At 43.1% G+C, this 24,749-nt stretch overlaps 1 protein-coding gene across 1 annotated transcript in view; it reads right to left on the reverse strand.

Moving 5' to 3' along the window:
- Nucleotides 1-1,347: 1,347 nt before the first annotated feature.
- The window catches only part of LOC126470000 (baculoviral IAP repeat-containing protein 7-like), a 102,685-nt gene continuing 79,283 nt past the window's right edge, over nucleotides 1,348-24,749 (reverse strand). Inside the window, exon 6 of the mRNA XM_050097464.1 lies at nucleotides 1,348-1,923. Within this exon, the coding sequence (XP_049953421.1) occupies nucleotides 1,719-1,923 (205 nt within the window). The 3' untranslated portion in view covers nucleotides 1,348-1,718. The remainder of the gene's footprint in view (nucleotides 1,924-24,749) is intronic.

Here is a 24,749-nt window from a genome sequence, read left to right on the forward strand (position 1 = left end):
AATTTATGTGCCCCTACCACAATTTTCTCCCTCTCCCTTCTCTAAAATTCCTATAAGCATCTTTTTCTTTACAGTGATTTATATATATGCCATCTAAAATTTATTCTAACTAACAATTTGCTTTGATGCAATTCCATGAACACCCAATTACAATTGGAACAGTATGAAGTACACTGGTCTGGTATAGACACTTTTAAAAAATATAGCCCTTTACCAGTGTGAATGTTAGATTTCAGGAAACAAAATATTTCAAGAAATCTTCTCCAACTTCAAATGGCATGAGATTATTTTGTTTTTCATTTCTTCTAGTATTGCATCAGCTGAAACATTTTTAGGAGTTGCGGTATATACTGGCTTCATTTTACTGTAAGTTGGCTGCAAAGTTTCATCCGACTCCTTTAGTGTATCCCAAGCACCCACTACATTATCCAGTCTTGAAACAAGTATTTTCAGAACTTTGAAAATGAACTTCCACCAATCCAGGAACATCCAGAACATTCACATTACCTCTTGCACCATCATCTGTCTCATCTTCATCTGTCAAAGCAGCAGCATCCAGAGGAACAACAGCCACTTCAACATTTTTACTGTCTTCACTCAGTCCTTCAAAATTATCATTATAAATAATGTCTAAAGCTTCATTCATCATAACATCTTTGAAGAATATGCCATAGTTTGCTTTCATTTTCTCTGTTTTATTCTGCTACACTGTATGAAATAAACTTCACTCACTAACTCCACTACTAGGATTGAATGCTATTGTGTCCCCCTTTTATTGCAGCTGTGTCAGCAGATGATACTGTTTTTATACAGTGATCTAAAAAGAGATTAAGTTTTCTAGACAACAAAGTAGGCCAATAACGGCAAATTATTTACTCACAGTATTATTATGTAATTCTTTTTTCTGCACAACCAGTCAATAGCTAGCAAGAAGTAATCAATAAACAGAGAGGATATAAAAAGTAACTTTCTGCATTTTCTGCAATTGTGGTCTCTTACAACATGAGAAAAATCCCATTGTTTGTATGTAATCAAAAAATTACAATAATTACTGCTAATAATGTAGGTTTATAGCACAATAACTGGAAATCAATATATGTTGTCCAATTATTAGTAATAAATTAAAAGACAAGAGACTAAAAATAAATCATTGGGAGATAATAAAAAAACAGTAAACTTCTAGTACTCTGAACCTCACTATCATCTAATTATTTTAATGTTTGTTTGGAAAGCTTGACCCACAAGTAGTACACTCTAATGAAATTTCTTAATATCAAACACTTAACGCACTTCACCAACTGCAAATTCATTTTTGTGATAATCTGTTGAACAGTAAAAGTCAGTATACTGGTTGCACACACACGTTTTTATTAATTTTATTCAAAAAATACATTTTTTTCCAAATACTGTACCAGTTCCAAGTCAACTATATGAAAGAAGCTGGCTGGTAAAACTGACTGCTGTAACTACCAGTCCAAAGTTTGACACACACACACACACACACACACACACACACACACAAACTCAGTAAAAACACAATTTTATCAAACCAAGGAACATCAGTACAGCCTTCAAAATCTAGCTGTAAATACTAAAAAGTTAGTGCTGCAAAATTTGTTGCAGGCTGTTAGAAAAATGTCTCTCTCTTCACAAGTAATAACTTATGCAAATTCGTGAAAATCCTGCACTGGGAGACTGTCACAAACATTCCTTTGACTTCATGCAATGTGAGCACGCATTTTTGCTGATATTTCTGTGTTGCAGTCAGGGCACACAGAAAGGGAGGGGCCACATTCCACACATGCAATCACATGGCCACATGGAAGAAACACCAGTCCACGTTCTCTTTCAGCACAGATTTTACAGAAATGTATGCGAGATTCCTTGGATGAACCAATAATGGCATTTTCTTCTACTTGTTTTCTGCAACAAAGAATTACATACACACACACCATTAGTGCTACTTGCACTTCTACATTTAAAACAAGTCAGACCTTAATATACGACACCCTTTAACCATACACTTAAATTTTAGAGTTGAGCACGCGCACACAGAGAGACAAGTGTATTTTGCCACCTGTTGTGGATGGTAAGGCTTTAGAATTTTGAAGGCACTTTGAAACAGACGCACAGACAAACCAAAAATCTCACGAGCAACAACAATAAATTAGAAACAATGTGACAACCGTCACCCGTTCTGATTTTCTTTCTTCCATTTAAAGTCACTGACTACATAAAATGGCTCTGAGCACTATAGGACTTAACATCTGTGGTCATCAGTCCCCTAGAACTTAGAACTACTTAAACCTAACTAACCTAAGGACATCACACACATCCACGCCCGAGGCAGGATTCGCGGTTCCAGACTGAAGCGCCTAGAACCGCACGGCCACACCGGCCGGCCTCACTGACTACATAAACAATGACATTGTACTGTTATCTCTATGTACATTCTTACCACCATAACCGGAATTTGACAGGTTTCCACTTGTGAGGACTTATGCAAGCATTCAGTCAGTCACTTGGATGATCACCAACAGTTCTTAATAACATTAGTTCTGCTTGGAAACTCTCAACAACATTCAGTGGCAAACTTCCTCCAGGAATTAACCAAATACAGACATTTAGAACAAGCTCTACGGTACAATTTCAGGAACTTGACGGCATCATTTGGCTATTTTAGCTATTTTCTTGAAACTAGTCATTACGTTTCAGTTGTGGAAATGGGAAAGAGCTTATCGGCACAAAAATTTCTACTTTCAATCACTTTAGATGAACTTACAGCTATTGTATCTTTGTTTCCCTGTTATCTTGTAACTGCACTTTTTCTTCATTTCCCTCCCTTCAGTCTCTTAAACAGGTTTTTCAATTTTAATGGTTCTCTATTTTTATCATTATTGTATAATGTCCGCCCATGGTAGCAGAGTGGTCAGCGCGACAGAATGTCATACCTAATGACCCGGGTTCGATTCCCGGCTAGGTCGGAGATTTTCTCCGCTCAGGGACTGGGTGTTATGTTATCCTTACCATCATCATTTCACCCCCATCAACACGCAAGTCACCGAAGTGGCATCAACTCTAAAGACCTGCACCAGGTGAACGGCCTACATCTACATCTACATGACAACTCTGCAATTCACATTTAAGTGTTTGGCAGATAGTTCATCGAACCACAATCATACTATATCTCTACCATTCCACTCCCGAACAGCGCGCGGGAAAAACGAACACCTAAACCTTTCTGTTCGAGCTCTGATTTCTCTTATTTTATTTTGATGATCATTTCTACCTATATAGGTTGGGCTCAACAAAATATTTTCGCATTCGGAAGAGAAAGTTGGTGACTGAAATTTCGTAAATAGATCTCGCCACGACGAAAAACGTCTTTGCATTAATGACTTCCATCCCAACTCGTGTATCGTATCTGCCACACTCTCTCCCCTATTACGTGATAATACAAAACGAGCTGCCCTTTTTTGCACCCTTTCGATGTCCTACCCGACGGGAGGCCCTAGCCACATGGCATTTCCATTGTATAGTAGTTTAATTTAACTTCCAGTGTACCGACAGGGCATAAACTATTCCACACCTTTTCAATTTTGCTCATAGCTGCTAATCTGATGATTCAAACCCATTAACCACATAATGGTTGGTCAAAATAAAACTGACCCAAAAATAGTTGGCTCTTCATGACAAATCAAACATCAAAGAGAATAAGAAAACTACACAAAACCAGCATGGACTTCAAAAACATTGCCCAAGTGAATGATACCTTTCAGAAGTCGGACAAAATCATCATACCAGTTAGCTGTACAAGAAGGAACTAAAAGTTTGATACTTCACAATGTTCTGAGCATAAGTTAAAGCTTCCAGGCTAATCTGTATTTTGAGTTTGACTGATTGTTTCTATATGAATAGGTACTGGGATGTTGGGATCGTCAGTTTCTCTGTTTCTTCAGATGAGGGCTGTTTACGCCTGATTGGTTGGTTGGTTGAGGAATAAGGGACTAAACAGAAGGTCACAGTTCATTCAGTATTAGTGACATCCATGAAGCACACGTTATGACGATGGAAATACAAAGGAATGGTAAGACCTAGCCATCAGGTAGACCGTTCACCTGGTGCAAGTCTTTCGAGTTGACACCACTTCGCCAACTTGCGTATCAATGGGGATGAAATGACAATGATAAGGACAACACAACACCCAGTCCCTAAGCAGGGAAAATCTCCGACCTCGCTGGGAGTCGAACCCGGGCTGTTAGGTATGACATTCCGCCATGCTGACCACTCAGCTACCAGGGGCGGACACCTCTGAAATAGAAAATAGGGTATGGCAGAAACAGAGACAAACTACATCTTAAATCAATTAAAACAGTAATACAGTTAGGGTTAGAGATCCCCAAAATCAACCATCCAGCATGGGACACCCCAATCACTCTGCCCCTGCCCCTTCCAGTCAAATGTTCAGCCGATTCATTCCCCAAGGTACCAACATGACTTGGGACACACAGAAAGACAACCAAGCAGTCATTATGACTAAGTTCAATGAGAAGGTCATGAATAGCAGATACCACACGGTGAGAAGAGTGTCAGTCAGTTGCCTGCAGACTGCTCATCGAGTCACTACATATTAATATGTGGTCAAGGGAGGCCCCATTAAAGAAAGTGGAGGGTCTGTTAATGGATCAGCCAGCTCCACATAAGAAACACTAAATGTTCCTGACAACGTAGGTCCCCAACATGGGATGTAAAAGCATATCCTTTCTTCTCCACAGTTTCAGAGCCATCAGTGACATAGATGGTAGCACCCTGAAATCCATGAAGAACTAAATGTAATAGATGCCGACAGGTCATGGGACAACAGATTTTAGGACCCTGAAGAAGATTGGTCCCAATTCATGGTTTGGGCACCAATCAAGAAGGGTGTGCAAGAAAACATGGGGATCACAATCTATGTAGGAGAGGCAAAGATTTTTGCAGCAGGTTGCAAGGTGCCTTCCAACTGGTAATGCCACCCAAGAGCAGATATCAGGCAGTCGATGTCCCTTATATGTAAGAAGAGTGGGATATGCTGGATGATCAGGGAGTTGGTGAGTGGCAGTTGCATGGGAGACCAAGAATTGGTATCACTGGAACTGATGAGTAAAGATCCTCGCTTCATCAAGAAGTCTACAGGAGTCATCTGGAAGGCACTAGTGGCCAGATGAACTCCACGATGATAGACTTAGTCTAAGTATTTCAATACCGAAGGTGCCACTGAGCCACAAATCTGGACTCTCTAGAAGATTTGGGCCTGGTACATACTGAGAAGAGTAACACGATTTGCACCATAACAGGTGTGGGTAAGAAATCTGTGCATTAAGCTTCTATATGCAACTAGTCTAGTTGATGACAGTGGCACAGCCAAGTCAGCTTTTTATCAAAAAGTAGGCCCAAAAAATTGAAATGCGCAAAAGCTCTTCCTAGTGTTGGGTACCCAAATAGATTTCTGGGTCAGGAACAACCCTGGTATGATGGCAGAAACGCATGACCTGCATTTTTGGAGGAGAGAATTAGAAACTACGAGGAAGGGCCCACACAGAGGCCTATCAGATGGTGCCTTGAAATAAAAATTGATAGGGAGCCACAAAATCCCCAGTTACAGAAAGTAAGTTAAATGTCATGGCAACACAACGTGTCCTATACCATATGTACATCAAGAAAGACTGCCCTGAGGTGCTGGCATTTAGCATAGTTGGCTGTGGATTGACCCTTCCAGAAACCACAGTTACAGGGGGACAAAAGTCACCTAGACTAGAGAAATCAGCGTTATCTGCAGGCAACCATATGGGAGACTCCTTTAAGCCAAATATGGCTGAAGACTGTGAGCAGATATCTTTGTATAATAATTAACTGCTTAATTATCTGATTACAAATTTAATCAGGGCCTGGGAGCATATCATGAGATAAGGCAAGAGGCTGAAGCAGTTCCCTGTCAGTGAAAAGTTCATTATATGATTAAGCATAGTGGACTGAAATACAAGGGGAGGTTTTCAATCTGTTGTTTCTGCAATAGAAAGGTAGTCAGGTAAGGAGAAGATGCTGATGCTGCTGCAAAATGTGATCACAAGGTGTTCAGTAAGAACTGATGCATCAGTACAAATACCATCCTGAAGGACAAGGCCCAGAACAATCTTATACTGAGCTTAGCCCACGCCTGAGATGAAGAGGGAGGAGACATAGCACTCCCGGCACTCTTTCTTACTATGTTTAAATAGATGGCTATCCTTAGCATGATGTCAGTTAAAAGTGGTGAACTGATGTGCAAAGGATGTCACTTTAAAGACTGCATGGCTCTTTGGCAATCCTAAACAGCTACTGCAATGTCATTGATCCAAGATGGCACTGGCTGGCTGTGGAGGGGATCTATAGGAAGGGGAATAGCACTTTTGGCAGCATGGTTGATCACATCGGAGATATCTTGCACAACCTCATCAATGCAATTAGAGAACTGCCAACTGGTTCTTCAAAGCACAATGTGATAGCTGGTTTGGAGACGACAAGGAAGTAACAGGATCAACAGAAAGTCATCACTGTCATGAAGATTGTCATGTGGTGACAAACGCAGTGAAGTCACAAGAGTGTTGGGAAGAGATTATTAGATCAACAGCTGAAAAGTTTCCACAGTACTGAAGTTACAGTACTCTTGAATGATCACATTACCAGTGCCTAGGTTAGGTGTGAAGGGACTGGGAGAACCGGTCATGCCCCAGGATCACTGCCTCTCCCCGATGGGGTGGAACCGTATCAATGAGCATTGGTGTCATCGTCCCGATTCTTCTTCTTCTTCTTCTTCTTCTTCTTCTTCAGCCTATTGTAGCCGGATTCTTCTGAGGACCTATTCATGATGAGCATGTGAAGGCAGCAACTGGCTGTTCTTTAGCAACTGGCTTTCAGTGGGCCACTGATATGTGGGTTTCTGGGGAGAGGACTCCTGAGAGAGGCCTGTCACCAGTATACACCAGAGGAGGAAGCTGGAAGTGGTTCTTGAAGCTGGCACAATCCACAGTGCAATTTTCCTAATGACTCAACTTCTCCAGATTTTTTTGTATGTTTAGTGTTCTGCAGCTTACAGAAATTTTAAATATGTCATTAATTAATTGTTCAACAAAGCTGCTATGTGGTAATAATTTATTTCACTGGACTTGTTATGGGTCTTGCCCATTATCAGCAGTATCTTATACGTGATGTACTTTGTTTGGGGTATCGCAATGACAAGATTTTGTAATATTCATGTAGTAATATGATTACACAATTTATATACCCATATATGTAATCAGCATAAGCATTTTTTATGAAATATATACAGCTGTAAAAAATTCCTCGTGCTGATTACGTATCTGTATATATAAATCATGTAAATATAATATTAAATGAACACTGTGAAATATTATCATTTGGATACGCTAGAGAGTATTACATTTAAGATACCGCTGATGACTGGCAATGCCTGAGACTTGCTGGTGAAATAAAATACTGCCATGAAGCAGCCTTTGCTGAACAATTAATTAGGATGACATATTTACAAATTCTCCAAATTTATCTTCAATATGTTTCACAAAAAATAATGTCTTTGTCACAGTTTGAGTACATAAGTGTGGTTTTTTTTTTTTGTTTTAGGGCGCACAACTTCAACGGTCATTAGCGCCCAGACTACGTTAGGAATGCACCGCGAGTTACAAGTTCAAAACAGCAACGAAACGAAAAACACGATAAAAGACAGACTGACAGGCATAGGATTAAAAAAAAAAAACAGCATAATCAAATGTCCTTAGAGAGGGTTGTCAAGTTGATAAAATGAAGAACGCGAGCAGCTGCTCGTGGGTCATCCGCTAAAATGGCATCTAGAGTACATGGCAGGCTAAGATCAAGACGCAGTGTGTTAAAATCCGGACAGGACGTTAAAATGTGGTGGACCGTCAGCAATTGCCCACATGGGCAGAACGGCGCCGGCGCAGCAGTCAGCAGATGGCGATGGCTGAACCGGCAGTGTCCAATTCGTAACCGGGCCAAAACTACCTCCTCCCGCCGAGAAGGACGTGAGGAGGACGTCCAAGCCGCGGGAAGAGGTTTCAAGGCCCGAAGCTTGTTGTCTGTAAGTGCAGCCCAATCGGCATGCCACAGCGATAAAATGCGCCGACAAATTACCCTGCTACAATCTGACGAAGGGACACAACAAGAAGCTGTCCGAGGCTGGAGGATCGCAGCCTTGGCCGCGGCATCTGCAGCTTCGTTCCCAGGGATACCGACATGGCCAGGAACCCACATAAAGCTAACCGGAGAACCGACGTCCACCAGCTGCTGAAGAGAGCGTTGGATCCGGTGCACGAAATGGTGAACCGGGTACGGATCACTGAGGCTCTGGATGGCGCTCAGGGAATCGGAGCAGATGACATATGCAGAATGTCGGTGGCGGCAGATGTAAAGAACAGCCTGGTAGAGGGCAAAGAGCTCAGCTGTGAAGACCAAACAATGGCCATGGAGCCGGTATTTGAAACTTTGTGCCCCGACAATAAAAGAACACCCGACCCCGTCATTGGTCTTAGAGCCATCTGTATAAATGAAGGTCATATTAATGAACTTCGAACGAAGTTCGACAAAACGGGAGTGGTAGACTGAACCGGGGGTAACCTCCTTTGGGAGCGAGCAGAGGTCAAGGTGGACGCGAACCTGAGCCTGGAGCCAAGGTGGCGTGTGGCTCTCGCCCACTCGAAAGGTTGCAGGGAGTGAAAAATTAAGGTGTTGAAGGAGGCAACGAAAGCGAACTCCAGGGGGTAGCAGGGCAGAGACATACAACGAGAGAGTCATCAAAAAAGGAATGATAAGACGGGTGGTCGGGCATTGCCAGTAGCAGACAGGCATACCGACAAAGCAGTATATCGCGCCGGTAGGTGAGTGGCAATTCACCAGCGTCAGCATGAAGACTCTCGACGGGACTAGTATAAAACGCTCCGATCGCAAGTCGTAAACCCCTATGTTGTATGGAGTTGAGGAGTATACAAAGCTCCCATAATCCAGCTTGGAGCGGACGATCGACCGATATAGGCGAAGTAGGACGGTTCGATCCGCTCCCCACGACATGCCACTGAGAACACGGAGGACATTTAGAGAACGGGTACAACGGGCAGCCAAATATGACACATGTGGAGACCAGCTAAGTTTCCTGTCAAATGTAAGACCTAAAAATTTTGTTGTCTCCACGAATGGGAGAGCAACGGGACCGAGTTGTAAGGACGGTGGGAGAAACTCTTTGTAGCGCCAGAAGTTAATACAGACCGTCTTCTCGGCATAAAAATGGAAGCCATTGGCGACACTCCAGGAGTAAAGACGGTCAAGAGAACGCTGAAGACAGCGCTCCAGGAAACACGTACGCTGTGCGCTGCAATAGATGGTAAAATCGTCCACGAAAAGGGAGCCGGATACATCAGCTGGGAGGCAATCCATTATTGGATTGATCGCTATGGCGAAGAGAGCGACGCTCAAAACTGAGCCCTGTGGCACCCCATTCTCCTGGCGAAAGGTGTCCAACAGGACAGAACCCACACGTACCCTGAACTGTCGATCCATTAAAAAGAAACGAATAAAAAGAGGGAGGCGACCGCGAAGGCCCCATGTATGCATGGTGCGGAGAATGCCCGCCCTCCAACAGGTGTCGTAAGCCTTCTCCAAATCAAAGAACACAGCCGCGGTCGGGTGCTTCCGCAAGAAGTTATTCATAATGAAGGTCGACAAGGTAACTGGATGGTCAACAGCAGAGCGGCGCCTACGAAATCCACATTGTACATTGGTAAGTAGGTGTCGAGACTCGAGCAGCCAAACCAAACGGGAGTTAACCATTCGCTCCATCACTTTACAGACACAGCTGGTAAGTGAGATGGGTCGATAACTGGAAGGCAAGTGCTTGTCCTTCCCCGGCTTAGGGATCGGGACAACAATAGACTCGCGCCAGCATGCGGGAACATGTCCCTCAATCCAGATGCGATTGTAAGTACGAAGAAGAAAACCTTTACCCGCAGGAGAAAGGTTCTTCAGCATGTGAATATGAATAGAATCAGGCCCTGGAGCAGAGGACCGTGATCGGCCAAGTGCATTCTCAAGTTTTTCGCATGGTGAATGGGGCATTATAACTTTCACGATTCGAGGAGCGGAAGTTAGGTGGCCTAGCCTCCTCTGCCTGTTTGCGGGGGAGGAAGGCAGGGTGGTAATGAGCGGAGCTCGAAACCTCCGCGAAAAAGCGGCCGAAGGCATTGGAGACAGCCTCAGGGGCCACAAGGACGTCATTCGCGACCGTCAAGCCAGAAACTGGTGAGTGGACCTTAGTGCCAGATAGCCGGCGCAGGCTACCCCAGACAACAGAAGAAGGAGTAAAACTGTTGAAGGTGCTTGTGAAAGCAGCCCAGCTGGCTTTCTTGCTTTCTTTAATAATACGACGACACTGTGCACGTAATCGTTTATAATTGATACAATTCGCCACTGTAGGGTGGCGTTTAAAGGTGCGTAAAGCACGTCGACGAGCACGTAAAGCGTCTACATGCTGCGGTCCACCAGGGGACCGGTACGCGACGTGGAGAAGAAGTAGGGTGAGGGATGGAATATTCAGCAGCAGTGAGAATGACTTCCGTGAGGTGTGCGACCTGACGATCGCAGCTTGTGAAAGTTTGATCCTGAAAGGTCACCCTGGAAGAGAAGAGCCCCCAGTCTGCTTTGGAGATGGTCCAACTAGATGAGCACGGAGAGGGGGTATGCTGCAGGAGATGGATAACACACGGGAAGTGGTCGCTCGAATATGTATCTGAAAGTACATACCACTCAAACCGGCGTGCAAGTTGGGGAGTACATATAGAGAGGTCTAAATGGGAATAGGTGTGAGATGTGTCCGAAAGAAAAGTAGGGGCGCCAGTATTGAGGCAGACAAGATTGAGCTGGTTGAAAAGGTCTGCTAACAGGGAGCCCCTCGGGCAGGATGCTGGAGAGCCCCAAAGGGGATGGTGGGCATTGAAGTCTCCAGTTAACAAAAATGGTGCAGGTAGCTGAGCAATAAGTTGCATCATATCTGCCCTGGTAACGGCAGACGACGATGGAGTGTAAACGGTACAAATGGAAAATGTAAAAGTGGGGAGAGTAATCGGATGGCAACTGCCTGCAGGCCGGTGTGCAACGTGATGGGATCGTAGTAAATATCATCCCGGACCAGCAACATAACCCCTCCATGAGCCGGGATACCTACCACAGGGGGTAGGTCAAAACGCACAGAGGTGTAGTGTGCCAAGGCAATTTGATCGCATGGGCGTAGCTTTGTTTCCTGGAGGGCTACGACGAGCGGACGGTGCAAGTGGAGCAGCAACTTCAAGTCCTCTCGGTTGGAGCAAATGCTGCGAATATTCCAGTGAATAAGTGCCATCGTAAGAAGAAAAGGAAGATGAAAGAAGGGGTCACCTCGAAGGCCGCTGAGGGCCTGGCTTCGAGCGAGCACTGCTGCCGCTATCAGTAGGCGGACAGTCATCGTCCATTGGTTCTATAGATTCATTGGCCAGCTTGGTAAGATGGCCGGGAGGGGGAGCTTCCTCCGCCGGTGAACGGCCAGATGTTCGGCTACCAGCGGTGCGGCCAGGCGAAACGGATGACGGCCTGGGGCAGCAACCGCTGGGTGGCGCAGGAGAATAAATGCGCCGTGGCGGAGAAGGAGAACTGTGCTTCCTATGAGCCTTCTTGGAAGGTCGTTTGGTGGAAGTACCGGTTGATGGCTGGGAGGTCGAGGTACGTAGGAAGTCTGCACGGGACGGTTCCTTCTTGAAGGCCCGTGCATCTGACTTCTGGGTCTTCGTCTTAGCAGAAGCTGATGAAGGGGCTGGTGTCTGTGGGGTGATGGGAGGAAGAGGAGACGTCGACCGCGCGATCTTAGCACTGGCCGAACGGACGACCGTGGTGCTGAAGGTCAGATCGCATGTCTGGGTTGCCACCTCCCTGGTAGTCCGAGGAGAGGCGAGGACAGTACTTTATTTCCCCGCTGGGAGCAGCGTGGGCTTCCTACTAGCCAATAGCTTGCGAGCAGCCGAGGTGGACACTTTCTCTTTGACCCGAATTTCTTGGATACAGCGTTCTTCCTTATGGACGGGACAGTCACGGGAGGATGTGGCATGGTCACCCTGACAGTTCACACAACGAGGAGACGGAGGTGGACAGTCACCCTCATGGGCATCCCAGCCACAAGTGACACATTTAGCCGCACTGAAACAAGACTGTCGAGTGTGATTGAAACGCTGACACTGGTAGCAGCGCGTAGGTGTCGGGACATAGGGGCGAACAGAAATAACCTCGTAGCCCGCCTTGATGCACGATGGCAGCTTAACACTATCAAAGGTCAAGAAAAGTGTCCAGGTCGGTACAAGGTCATTGTTGACCTTTTTCATGACCCTATGGACAGCCGTCACGCCCTACTCAGCGAGGAAAGATTGAATCTCCTCGTCAGTCAATCCGTCAAGAGATCTAGTATAGACCACACCACGAGACGAATTCAAAGTTCAGTGAGCCTCCACCCGGACAGGGAACGTGTACAGGAGTGTGGCCTGAAGCAGTTTTTGTGCCTGAAAGGTGCGCTCAGTTTCTAGTAACAAGGTACCATTACGCAACCTGGTACAAGATTTGACAGATCCGGCTATAGGCAAGGGAAAGAAGGCAAGGGAAAGAGTAAGGAAGACAGTGAGATGGAGAAGAACAAAGAAAGGAACCAACCAAAGAAGGAAGAAACGAGAAGTGAAAGTACTTCATGAAGAATATTCCAAGAAAGGAAGGTAGAAGCTAGGGAATAGCCAGGTTGACATCAAAGGCTGCCACCATGAGAAAGAGCAGAAGATGGAATGATAATCTGAGATGAGAGATTGCCGTATAGGAAAGAAAGTGGGTGCTGCAATAGCTTGGGGCCCATGCTCGCCACGCATATGTTTATGGAAGAGTGAGCTTCCTGAGGTGTCAACATGTTTTAGTATGAATTTTCACAACACTTAAAATTGTATGGCAGAAAATCACAATCAGTACAATTTCTGGATTGCCTTTATTTTTGATACCACATATTTAGCAATTCCAGAATCTTAATGTACACTGATAAGCCAAAACTGACTACTGTCCACCATGCTGCATGCCACCTGGTGGCACTGTGGGCACGTGACATAACAAAAGTATGTAAGCACAGCATACACAGACAGGGGATCACTCTAGTGAAGGTATGGGCTGCAAATGGAAAAATCCATGGAGATAAGCGACTTGGACAACAAGAGAAATTTTAATTATGCAGAGCGTGTGATCGAGTGTCTTGAAAATGACAAAGGTGGTCAAACGTTCATGTGCTACCATGAGCATATACAGAAAAAAAGGTAGAAGGGCAGTGAAACTACCACCAGGCACTAAATGGTTGGACAACCATGACTCTTCACAGAATGTGGGGCTCTGAGGCTTGTCTGCTCTGTAAAGTAAGATAGATAGTGACCTGTCGCATCTCTGCCGAAATAGCACAATGTTGGTGCACGTACAAGCGTTTTGGAGCACAGCATTTACCTTACATTGTCGTGGAGCTCACAGCACACCACCGCTACATGTTCACATGTTTACCCAATGACACTGTCAATTATGATTGCAATGGGCACGAGATTTGACCGTCAATCAATGGAAATCTGTTGGCTCTTTGGGTAAATCACATTTTTTTCTACACTAGGTCGATGGTCGTCTCCACAAACGCCGTGATGACAATGACGACTGTGTGTTTAAGGGATTAAACAATGGGGTCATCAGTTCCTCCTTACGAGAGAAACATGCCAAAATGTAAAAAGCTAAAACAATGAGTAGTAGGCTGCTCAAACTATGTAAACAAGTCAAGGAGTTTAAAAGGGCATGACAGTAGTTGGACAACAATAGGCAAAAGAAAAGAGATAAATGAGGCAGCATCTTGTACAGGGGGAGCTAAAAGCCCAAGGTGAGGGGGGGAAGAAAGGAATCTGCAGTTGCTTTGTGGGTACTTACCATGGAGTGGAGGGGAGGGGAGAGGAGGGGGGGTAGGGGGGGGGGGGTAGAGGCAGGGCCCTCGCCCCCACAACTGCCCCTAACACTGGAAATGGAAGCGTGTTACAGATTACAGTAAAATCCATTCTCCCTCAGAAAATGCAACACTTTGGTAGTAGCTGTCACGTCATCCACAAGCACCTGAGGTAGGCAAGCTGAAAGCATGCTGCAGATTGGCCAGCAGGGCACACTCAACATGAACATACACTATCATCAGACCACCACAGCTGCAGTGAGGAGGATCCTCCAGACACAGCAGGAACTTGTGGACGAGTCGTGTGGTCAACCCACAATCAGTACAATGCCATCTTTCTGAAAGGCCTGGAAAGATGAATGCCACACCTTAGTGGACAATTTAATGGCTCAACTTTTTTTGGATCGTAGCAGCCTGCCATTCCAGTTTATAGAGCCTCGAAATATTGTGTCGCATTTTTAACCTTAAGTGTGGACCCAGTATCCTGACGTCAAGTTTATTTCCTGTAGTTGCGTCTTTAGGTAGACGGTTGATGAGTTCATTTCCTGGAATACTTATATGGCTCAGTGTCCAGATGAAGGTCACTATCTCTGGAGAGTTGTAGAGGTTAGCCAGTAGCTCCCAGATGTTTGCGACCAAAAGAGTTTTGGGATAGCACAGGGTTATACCTTTTAAGCAACTAATGGAATCACTACAGATCATAAAGTTCATCGTGGCCTGGGATTTGACGTACCACAAAGCCTGAAAGATGGCAACAAACTGTGCAGTGTATACACTGCAGGTACTTGGCAGAGTGTGTTGCTCATGACCCCATGAATGTGCAAAAGTGTAGCCGACCGTGCTGTTTACTTTTGATCCTTCTTTGTAGATGCATACCGAATTCTAATAATTGTGGAAGATTGAAAGAAACAGGTGTCAGAAGGGTAGGCTCAGCATCCTCCTTCGGGCCACGAAACAGATCCATCTGTATCACAGTACATGGCAGATGTCAAGAGGGCTCTAGGAACACAAGACTAACGGAGGCTGTTGGAGGTCCTTCAGTAGAATATAGAGTCGGATCCCAGTGGAACAAAGTTGAGTGACATGGATGGGTAGGCATCTGACAGACTGAGTTGTAGACTAACCTGCTGTGGTGGGACACCGGCTTCTGCCAGGAGGCTGTCAACAGGGCTCGTATGGAATGCACCCGTTGCCAACCAAATGCCAGTGTGGTGAACAGGTTCCAGCAGGCTCTGTAAGGACAGTGCTGCCGACCCATTCACAGGCCAAGGGGGATAAAATCACTGCTCAGAAGAACTGTGAGGTCCACATCCCACAAGCAGTGACTAAGAAGACAGAGCATTCTGCTTCTTCATGAAAGTGACCTTGAGCCAGTGGACATGGGGCACCCAAGTTAGCTTGTGGTAAAATAAAATACCTAAGAATTGTCAAGTGCCAATGACTTCAAGTAACTGCTCACCAAGATCAATTTCTAGGTGTGTGTGCACAGTCCCGAGTCATAAAAAAATGCATAACTCTCGATTTTGCAGGGGAAAATTGATATCTGTGGTTCAGGGCCCAGTTATGGACACACCAGACAGCTGCGACGTCTATAGAGTTCATTCCCAGTTTTTCTGTGCACCGTTCAATCTTTCGACCAACTTTGTTGTATGGGAGCGAAAGCTGGGTGGATTCAGGTTACCTTATCAATAAGGTTGAGGTTACAGATATGAAAGTAGCTAGGATGATCACAGGTACTAGTAGATGGGAACAATGGCAGGAGGGTGTGCACAATAGGTCCTACATTCATTACTTAATGCTCACAGCTTTTACTCTGCATTACCACACCAGTGAGAACAAGACTATGGGTAATAGCGAATTTATTTTCAATTGATTTTCAATTGATTTCGGGCAGTTGTCGATCACCATTAATGTCTGTTCATCCAAACATGCAAGTAAATAATGTGTCAGGGTGTGCACAAGATGATAATATCATGGGTCTTGAACCCTCAGTCTCATCCTCACTGGTGAATGGAATACAGAGTAAAGGTGTGAGCTTTGAGTGATTAATGTATGGGCTACAATACAGAGATGTTGACAGTGTGACACATGGAAGTTTGGATCAGTCCGGGAAGTGTGTACGGATAGTTGTTAAAGTAATCAGTTGTGACCAGCACGAAATTCGGGTTCAAGTCTCTGGCACAAATTTTCACCCATCAGCAATAGGTAGTATATCTATACCTAACACAGCTGATTCTAAGTTATTTGCATTCAGCAAATTTATTTCCGATGGCTGTCAATCGCCAATGTCTGTTCATCCAGACATGCGAGTAAATATTTACTTACTTGTTAATTATTTACTTGTTAATTACTTCTTGACAGCTACAACCTATTGCCTGGGGAGATAAAATAAAGCCATACAACTCCCAGTCCTGTGTATAATAAGTGTGTGTAATTATTACTACCTGGCACAGCCAGAAACTACAAAGAAAAAACCTAACATCAAAATAAGGAAAGAGGAAAAAGGAAACTACTTTCTACCACTATAAAACTATTACTAACCAATTACTGAATTACTTGTATTACTGGTGGTACTACTACTTTTAGAAGTGATATGTACACTTTTTGTTCATTCATTAGGTACATCTGAACTGTAGACATATCCTACTGAATGAACACAATGAAGTGTGCAAATTTTACTCAAAGAAGCAGTAGTACCAACTACAATAACAAGAACCCTGGCTCCTAACTTGCAATAAAAATAAAGTATATTATAAAAATTTGAGATATTCCAGAAGTAACAGTTCACTGACACTGTGCATAGTGTACTTCCTCTGCCTACTACACATCTCTAGCCACCTACCTCAGAACTTTCACAACACATTTCCTGCTATATTATTTTCCAATAAGAAGGAAACAAGCTTGTTAAATGCTAGTTAATAACTACAGATTTTAAAACTGATATCTGACAAGAGTTTGTCAAAATGGGTTGGGCTTCTGCATTGACTTTACTGGCACAGGAGAGTGGGAAGCCACAGATTTCACTTTTTAAGACACTGAGGTATTGACAGCAAATTTATGATCAGGCTTAGTTCAAATGTTAGAAGAAAACTGGACATCAGTTTGACATGCCTTCCCACAGCTGTAGCATTTTTTCGTCATTACAGTGAAATAAAAAGTTATCAATTTCCTCTGTTTTTCATTGTGTTCTCATTTCTGTATTTCTCCATACAGCTACCATGAAGGAAAACTTTGAAATAAGCATTTAGTTTGTTCATTGGGGATCAGCAGTAATTCACAGTTTTTGAGGCAGATCCTATGAGACTTTTAAGCTGGCCAAATCAGAAACACTGTTTCTTTACAAAGAAAACATTTTTAATGCAAGAAATTGATAATACTACAAAAAATGACCATGAACAAATCAGTTTTGATTGTATTAAAAAAGGTGCCTTGCAGAGTACGGATTTAGATGAAAATTTTATCTACCAACAGGACAGTTTTACAAGGCATGACAAAATGTGCATCACGTAAACACAAACGGCTTAAGCCACACCATGGTCTCACGATTTAAGCATTCTGAAAATCTGAAGGACATCTGAGAATCTAGTACTAAAAACAATAAAAATGTAAATAAAAGTAATCCGAATTAGTAACTTCCAGAAGTCTGGAACGAAGCATTGGAAGTTGCAACACCTAAAGTAGTACAATTAGGGTGTGCTTCCACAGAACACACTCACCGTATAAATATGCCTCATTTACAATGGCATTAGTCTGACAATGTTCCTTATAGTCTTGAGAGAATATTTTTGTGAATAAGAAATTCAAATTTTCAGTGTCCCCTATGTGTCACAATAATTCATCCCTATACAAGCATAAACATCAAATTACCTTCATTTCAGAATACTCTCTTTAAATATAAGTTTCCAGATAGTGTCACTTCATCAGCATGAGAAGCAGAAAACATTAAGTGTCTAAATAATTGCACATCTAAAGTTTTACTTTATGTTATTTTTAAATTTCAATTATTTTGCATATTTTCATGTGTAAAATACGTACTACAGCAGCTGCACTTGCACATTCTTGTTAACACAGTCTCCCAAACTAACCCCAAAGCCAAAATATCTGTGTGTTGAAATACATTTCACACTTAGTGTAAATGCAGATGTATCAGAGGTGGATAACCAAGGCTTCAATTAGATAACACTACAAGAAAGAAGCCCAATTTAATATACATCCCTACTTATGATGACAATACCAGGTTTATCTGTAATGTAGATCTAAAAGTACTTTTTACCCAAGAAAATGAGTGAGTCTGTCACTGTTAGTCATACTTTATCTAGTAATCTGCAAAGAAGGAGAGCCATATGGTGCAATCAAGAAGTTTCCATTCCAAAGCCGTACAGTCCAGAAATTGTATACCAATCAGATTGGATTGGATTGGATTGGATTGTTTGGGAGAAGAGACCAAACAGCACGGTCATCAGTCTCATCAGATTTGGAAAGGATGTGGAAGGAAGTCGGCCTTGCCCTTTCAAAGGAACCATCCCGGCATGTGCCTGGAGCGATTTAGGGAAATCACAGAAAACCTAAATCAGGATGGCCGGATGCGGGATTAAACTGTTGTCCTACCGGATGAGAGTCCAGTGTGCTAACCACTGCGTCACCTCGCCCGGTATACCAATCAGACAATATCACCGTGAGCACTTAAGTGATCAACGCACCAATGCACCAGGTTGGAAATACCCATTTCGTAAAACATTGTGTCCTGCTATGTACACTACTGGCCATTAAAATTGCAACACCAAGAAGAAATGCAGATGATAAACGGGTATTCATTGGACAAATATACTATACTAAAATTGACATGTGATTACAATTTCATGCAATTTGGGTGCATAGATCCTGAGAAATCAGTACCCAGAACCACCACTTCTGGCCGTAATAACGGCCTTGATACGCCTGGGCGTTGAGTCAAACAGAGCTTGGATGGCGTGTACAGGTACAGCTGCCCATGCAGCTTCAACACGATACCACAGTCCATCAAGAGTAGTGACTGGCGTATTGTGACGAGCCAGTTGCTCGGCCACTATTGACTAGACGTTTCGAATTGGTGGGAGATCTGGAGAATGTGCTGGCCAGGGTAGCAGTCGAACATTTTCTGTATCGAGAAAGGCCCGTGCAGGACCTGCAACATGCGGTCGTGCATTATCCTGCTGAAATGTAGGGTTTTGCAGGGATCGAATGAAGGGCAGAGCCACGGGTCATAACAAATGTAAGGTCCACTGTTCAAAGTGACATCAATGTGAACAAGAGGTGAACAAGAGGTGACCAAGACGTGTAACCAATGGCATCCCATACCATCATGCCACCTGATATGTCAGTATGGTGATGACGAATACACGCTCTTCCAATGTGTGTTCACCACGATGTCGCCAAACACGCATGCGACCATCATGATGCTGTAAATAGAACCTGGATTCATCCGAAAAAATTATGTTTTGCTATTCGTGCATCCAGGTTCGTCATTGAGTACACCATCGCAGGTGCTCCTGTCTGTGACGCAGCGTCAAAGGTAACCGCAGCCATGGCTCCGAGCTGATAGTCCATACTGCTGCAAACATCGTCGAACTGTTCGTGCAGATGGTTGTTGTCTTGCAAACGTGCCCATCTGTTGACTCAGGGATCGAGACATGGCTGCACAATCCGTTACAGCAATGCGGATAAGATGCATGTCATCTCAAATGCTAGTGATACGAGGCCATTGGGATCCAGCACGGCATTCCGTATTACCCTCCTGAACCCACCGATTCCATATTCTGCTAACAGTCATCGGATCTCAACCAACGCGAGCAGCAACGTCGCGATACAATAAACCGCAATCGCGATAGGCTACAATCCGACCTTTATCAAAGTCGGAAACGTGATGGTACGCATTTCTCCTCCTCACATGAGGCATCACAATGACGTCTCACCAGGCAATGCCGGTCAACTGCTGTTTGTGTATGAGAAATCTGTTGGAAACTTTCCTTATGTCAGCACGCTGTAGGTGTCGCCACTGGCACCAACGTTGTGTGAATGCTCTGAAAAATTAGTCATTTGCATATCACAGCATCTACTTCCTGTCGGTTAAATTTCGCGTCTGTAGTACATCGTCTTTGTGGTGTAGCAATTTTAATGGCCAGTAGTGTATATGAAGAGGTCTGTAACTGCCTGCTGCACATCCTTATCTGACAGAAATATCCAACCTCTCAAGGACTTTAAGGGACCAAAGGTGTGACAATTGCATGGGAAGAAATCTGGACTTTAGGGCAGGTGCTTGACTGTCTCCCACTTGAGCTAGCAAAATTTCCACGTTGCAACATTTGCAATATAGGGTGCTATGAGGTGGCAGCATCAGCAGGTACACCATACAACAATGGTGCTTTTTGACACACATGCCGCCCTGGACACATTCTTCATTCTTGATGGATGCCTAACCGGTGCGTGTCCTTCGGCAGTCAAAAGAAGAATACTTGCACATTGGGCCTGTTTGGACACATTTGATGATAATGTGACCATAGTTCAAGTTTCTGCATTTACTGCACACATGTCTGAAGGACACGAGTGCCATACTAGTCTGTCAGGGCTTATATACCTGCAGCGTGGTCTCACTATGGTGTATATATATACTGCAGCAATACCCTCAAATGGTAACTTTTTGATTGCCCTTATACTAACTGACACCTGTTATACATCGGCTTTCAAAAATTTTCCGAGATCAAATGCAACTTTGCACTTTATTTTCTCAGCCATCAATGTAGTATTCTCAAGCTCAATTTCCTCTTTGTAGCCAACTAGTTTGATGAGGTTTTTCCACTTTAAATGACTAAGCACACTTATGTATTACACAGCTTATTAACTATTTTTATTCACATCAGGATAGCTCTACAAGTTGAAAACCGGTTCATAATACATTCTTGTGGAATAATACAGAGTTACATTTGCTCTTCAAACTTAAATATTCCACAGTTGTCACGAATTCTAGCAACGGATCGTCAATGACATAATCAAACAATCTGTCAGCCTAATTGTCATTGTTGTTGTTGTTGTTGTTGCTGTTGTGGTCTCCAGCCCAGAGACTGGTTTGATGCAGCTCTCCATGCTACTTTATCCTGTGCGAGCTTCTTCATCTCCCAGTACCTACTGCAGCCTACATCCTTCTGAATCTGCTTAGTGTATTCATCTCTTGGTCTCCCTCTACGATTTTTACCCTCCGCGCTGCCCTCCAATGCTAAACTGGTGATCCCTTGATGCCTCAACACATGTCCTACCAACCGATCCCTTCTTCTAGTCAAGTTGTGCCACAAACTTCTCTTCTCCCCAATCCTATTCAATACCTCCTCATCAGTTATGTGATCTACCCACCTTATCTTCAGCATTCTTCTGTAGCACCACATTTTGAAAGCTTCTATTCTCTTCTTGTCCAAACTAGTCATCGACCATGTTTCACTTCCATACATGGCTACACTCCACACAAATACTTTCAGAAACGACTTCCTGACACTTAAATCTATACTCGATGTTAACAAATTTCTCTTCTTCAGAAACGATTTCCTTGCCATTGCCAGTCTACATTTTATATCCTCTCTACTTCGACCATCATCAGTTATTTTACTCCCTAAATAGCAAAACTCCTTTACTACTTTAAGTGTCTCATTTCCTAATCTAATTCCCTCAGCATCACTCGATTTAATTTGACTACATTCCATTATCCTCGTTTTGCTTTTGTTGATGTTCATCTTATATCCTCCTTTCAAGACACTGTCCATTCCGTTCAACAGCTCTTCCAAGTCCTTTGCTGTCTCTGACAGAATTACAATGTCATCAGCGAACCTCAAAGTTTTTACTTCTTCTCCATGAATTTTAATACCTACTCCGAATTTTTCTTTTGTTTCCTTTACTGCTTGCTCAATATACAGATTGAATAACATCGGGGAGAGGCTACAACCCTGTCTCACTCCTTTCCCAACCACTGCTTCCCTTTCATGCCCCTCGACTCTTATAACTGCCATCTGGTTGCTGTACAAATTGTAAACAGCCTTTCGCTCCCCGTATTTTACCCCTGCCACCTTCAGAATTTGAAAGAGAGTATTCCAGTCAACATTGTCAAAAGCTTTCTCTAAGTCTACAAATGCTAGAAACGTAGGTTTGCCTTTCCTTAATCTATTTTCCAAGATAAGTCGTAGGGTTAGTATTGCCTCACGTGTTCCAACATTTCTAAGAAATCCAAACTGACCTTCCCGAGGTTGGCTTCTACCAGTTTTTCTATTTGTCTGTAAAGAATTCGTGTTAGTATTTTGCAGCTGTGGCTTATTTAACTGATAGTTTAATAATTTTCACATCTATCAACACCTGCTTTCTTTTGGATTGGAATTATTATATTCTTCTTGAAGTCTGAGGGTATTTCGCCTGTCTGATATATCTTGCTCACCAGATAGTAGAGTTTTGTCAGGACTGGCTCTCCCAAGGCTGTCAGAAGTTCTAATGGAATGTTGTCTACTCCCGGGGCCTTGTTTCGACTCAGGTCTTTCAGTGCTCTGCCAAACTCTTCATGCAGTATTGTATCTCCCATTTCATCTTCATCTACATTCTCTTCCATTTCCATAATATTGTCCTCAAGAACATCGCCCTTGTATAGACCCTCTATATACTCCTTCCACCTTTCTGCTTTCCCTTCTTTGCTTAGAACTGATTTTCCATCTGAGCTCTTGATATTCATGCAAGTGGTTCTGTTTTCTCCAAAGGTCTCTCTAATTTTCCTGTAGGAACTATCTGTCTTAACCCTAATGATACATGCTTCTACATCCCTATATTTGTCCTCTAGCCATCCCTGCTTAGCCATTTTTCACTTCCTGTAAATCTCATTTTTGAGACATTTGTATTCCTTTTTGCTTGCTTCATTTACTGCATTTTTATATTTTCTCCTTTCATCAATTAAATTCAATATTTCTTCTGTTACCCAAGGATTTCTAGCAGCCCTCGTCTTTTTACCTACTTGATCCTCTGCTACCTTCACTATTTCATATCTCAAAGCTACCCATTCTTCTTCTACTGTATTTCTTTCCCCCATTCTTGTCAATCGTTCCCTAATGCTCTCCCTGAAGCTCTCTACAACCTCTGGTTCTTTCAGTTTATCCAGGTCCCATCTCCTCAATTTCCCACACTTTTGAAGTTTCTTCCGTTTGAATCTACAGTTCATAACCAATAGATTGTGGTCAGAGTCCACATCTGCCCCTGGAAATGTCTTACAATTTAAACCTGGTTCCTGAATCTCTGTCTTACCATTATATAATCTGAGACCTTCCAATATCTCCAGGCTTCTTCCATGTATACAACCTCCTTTTATGATTCTTGAACCAAGTGTTAGCTATGAGTAAGTTATGCTCTGTGCAAAATTCTACCAGGTGGCTTCCTCTTTCATTCCTTCCTCCCATTCCATATTTACCTACTATGTTTCCTTCTCTTCCTTTTCCTACTATCGAGTTCCAGTCACCCATGACTATTAAATTTTCGTCTCCCTTCACTATCTGAATAATTTCTTTTATCTCATCATACATTTCATCAATCTCTTCGTCAGCTGCGGAGCTAGTTGGCATAGAAACTTGTACTACTGTGGTAGGTGTGGGCTTCGTATCTATCTTGGCTTAATTATTGTATACAATATTACATTTGTTTACCATGTGGGATAACTGTCAGTCCTTGCACCAATTTATGATCCTCAGCATCTTCCTGCATTTTGATAAAATAATGTGGTGTTGCTAGTTCTTTAGATACAGCAGCAATATCCATTAGCAACCTCGTTGAGTTTCCAGCCTTATACAAGTAATGGCATGTTACACTTTCTTGAGATACATCCAGAACTAATTTAACACTGTTCATTGATACTTATCAAGAGGATTTTAATTACAAGGAAGGTCTTCAATCAAGTTGGAAAAGTTCTTCAATATTTCACACACTCTTAATCCATTCATGAAGTGACACTGCAAAACTGTAACGTCTTTACAAAATCATGCCTTCCGTGACTATGAACCATGTTAGCCAAGTTCATCCTGAACATTTCTCACAGAATACACAATTAATTCCTACTGAGAAGATTATGGCAATCAGAAGGTCATAGAAAGCCAACACAACATGTCGCTTCGTCTTACTCATGGCAGAAAAGTTATTTCAAAAAGCAAGTGCCCTGAGCCAGAATCTAATTGGCATCCTATCAGCTCTTGTGGCTTTCCTCTATTTAGTAGTTTAAGTTTATTTTCAGTCAGTCAATTAGTTCTGTCATTTCAGTATTCATACTGAGTTGCTACTTTAGTGGCACGATTTTCAGAGCAACTATTTTAAAAAACCATTCAGGATATGACATTGTGTCGTTCTGTTTCAGTGCAAGCAGGATTGACAGCAGTATGTCTAGATGACAAAGCCGTAACTAACTTAACTGACAAAAGCTCCCAAGCAGTTTCATTTTACGTTATGTAAGTCAACACATAAAATTCATTCAATTCTTCCACTGCTCTCCTTGCATGCATTTTCCCACCTTCTGCTTTGATTTGTCAACAAGGCTATTGCTTTTATTCTGTTGAAGCTTCCTCTGCTTTTTTAAAAAAATAGTTTCTCTAATATTGCTTTTAAACACTCCCATGACTCCCTCACAATAATGACTTACACATAC

This window comes from Schistocerca serialis, chromosome 3, assembly GCF_023864345.2.
Source record: "Schistocerca serialis cubense isolate TAMUIC-IGC-003099 chromosome 3, iqSchSeri2.2, whole genome shotgun sequence".
NCBI classification, from domain to species: domain Eukaryota; kingdom Metazoa; phylum Arthropoda; class Insecta; order Orthoptera; family Acrididae; genus Schistocerca; species Schistocerca serialis.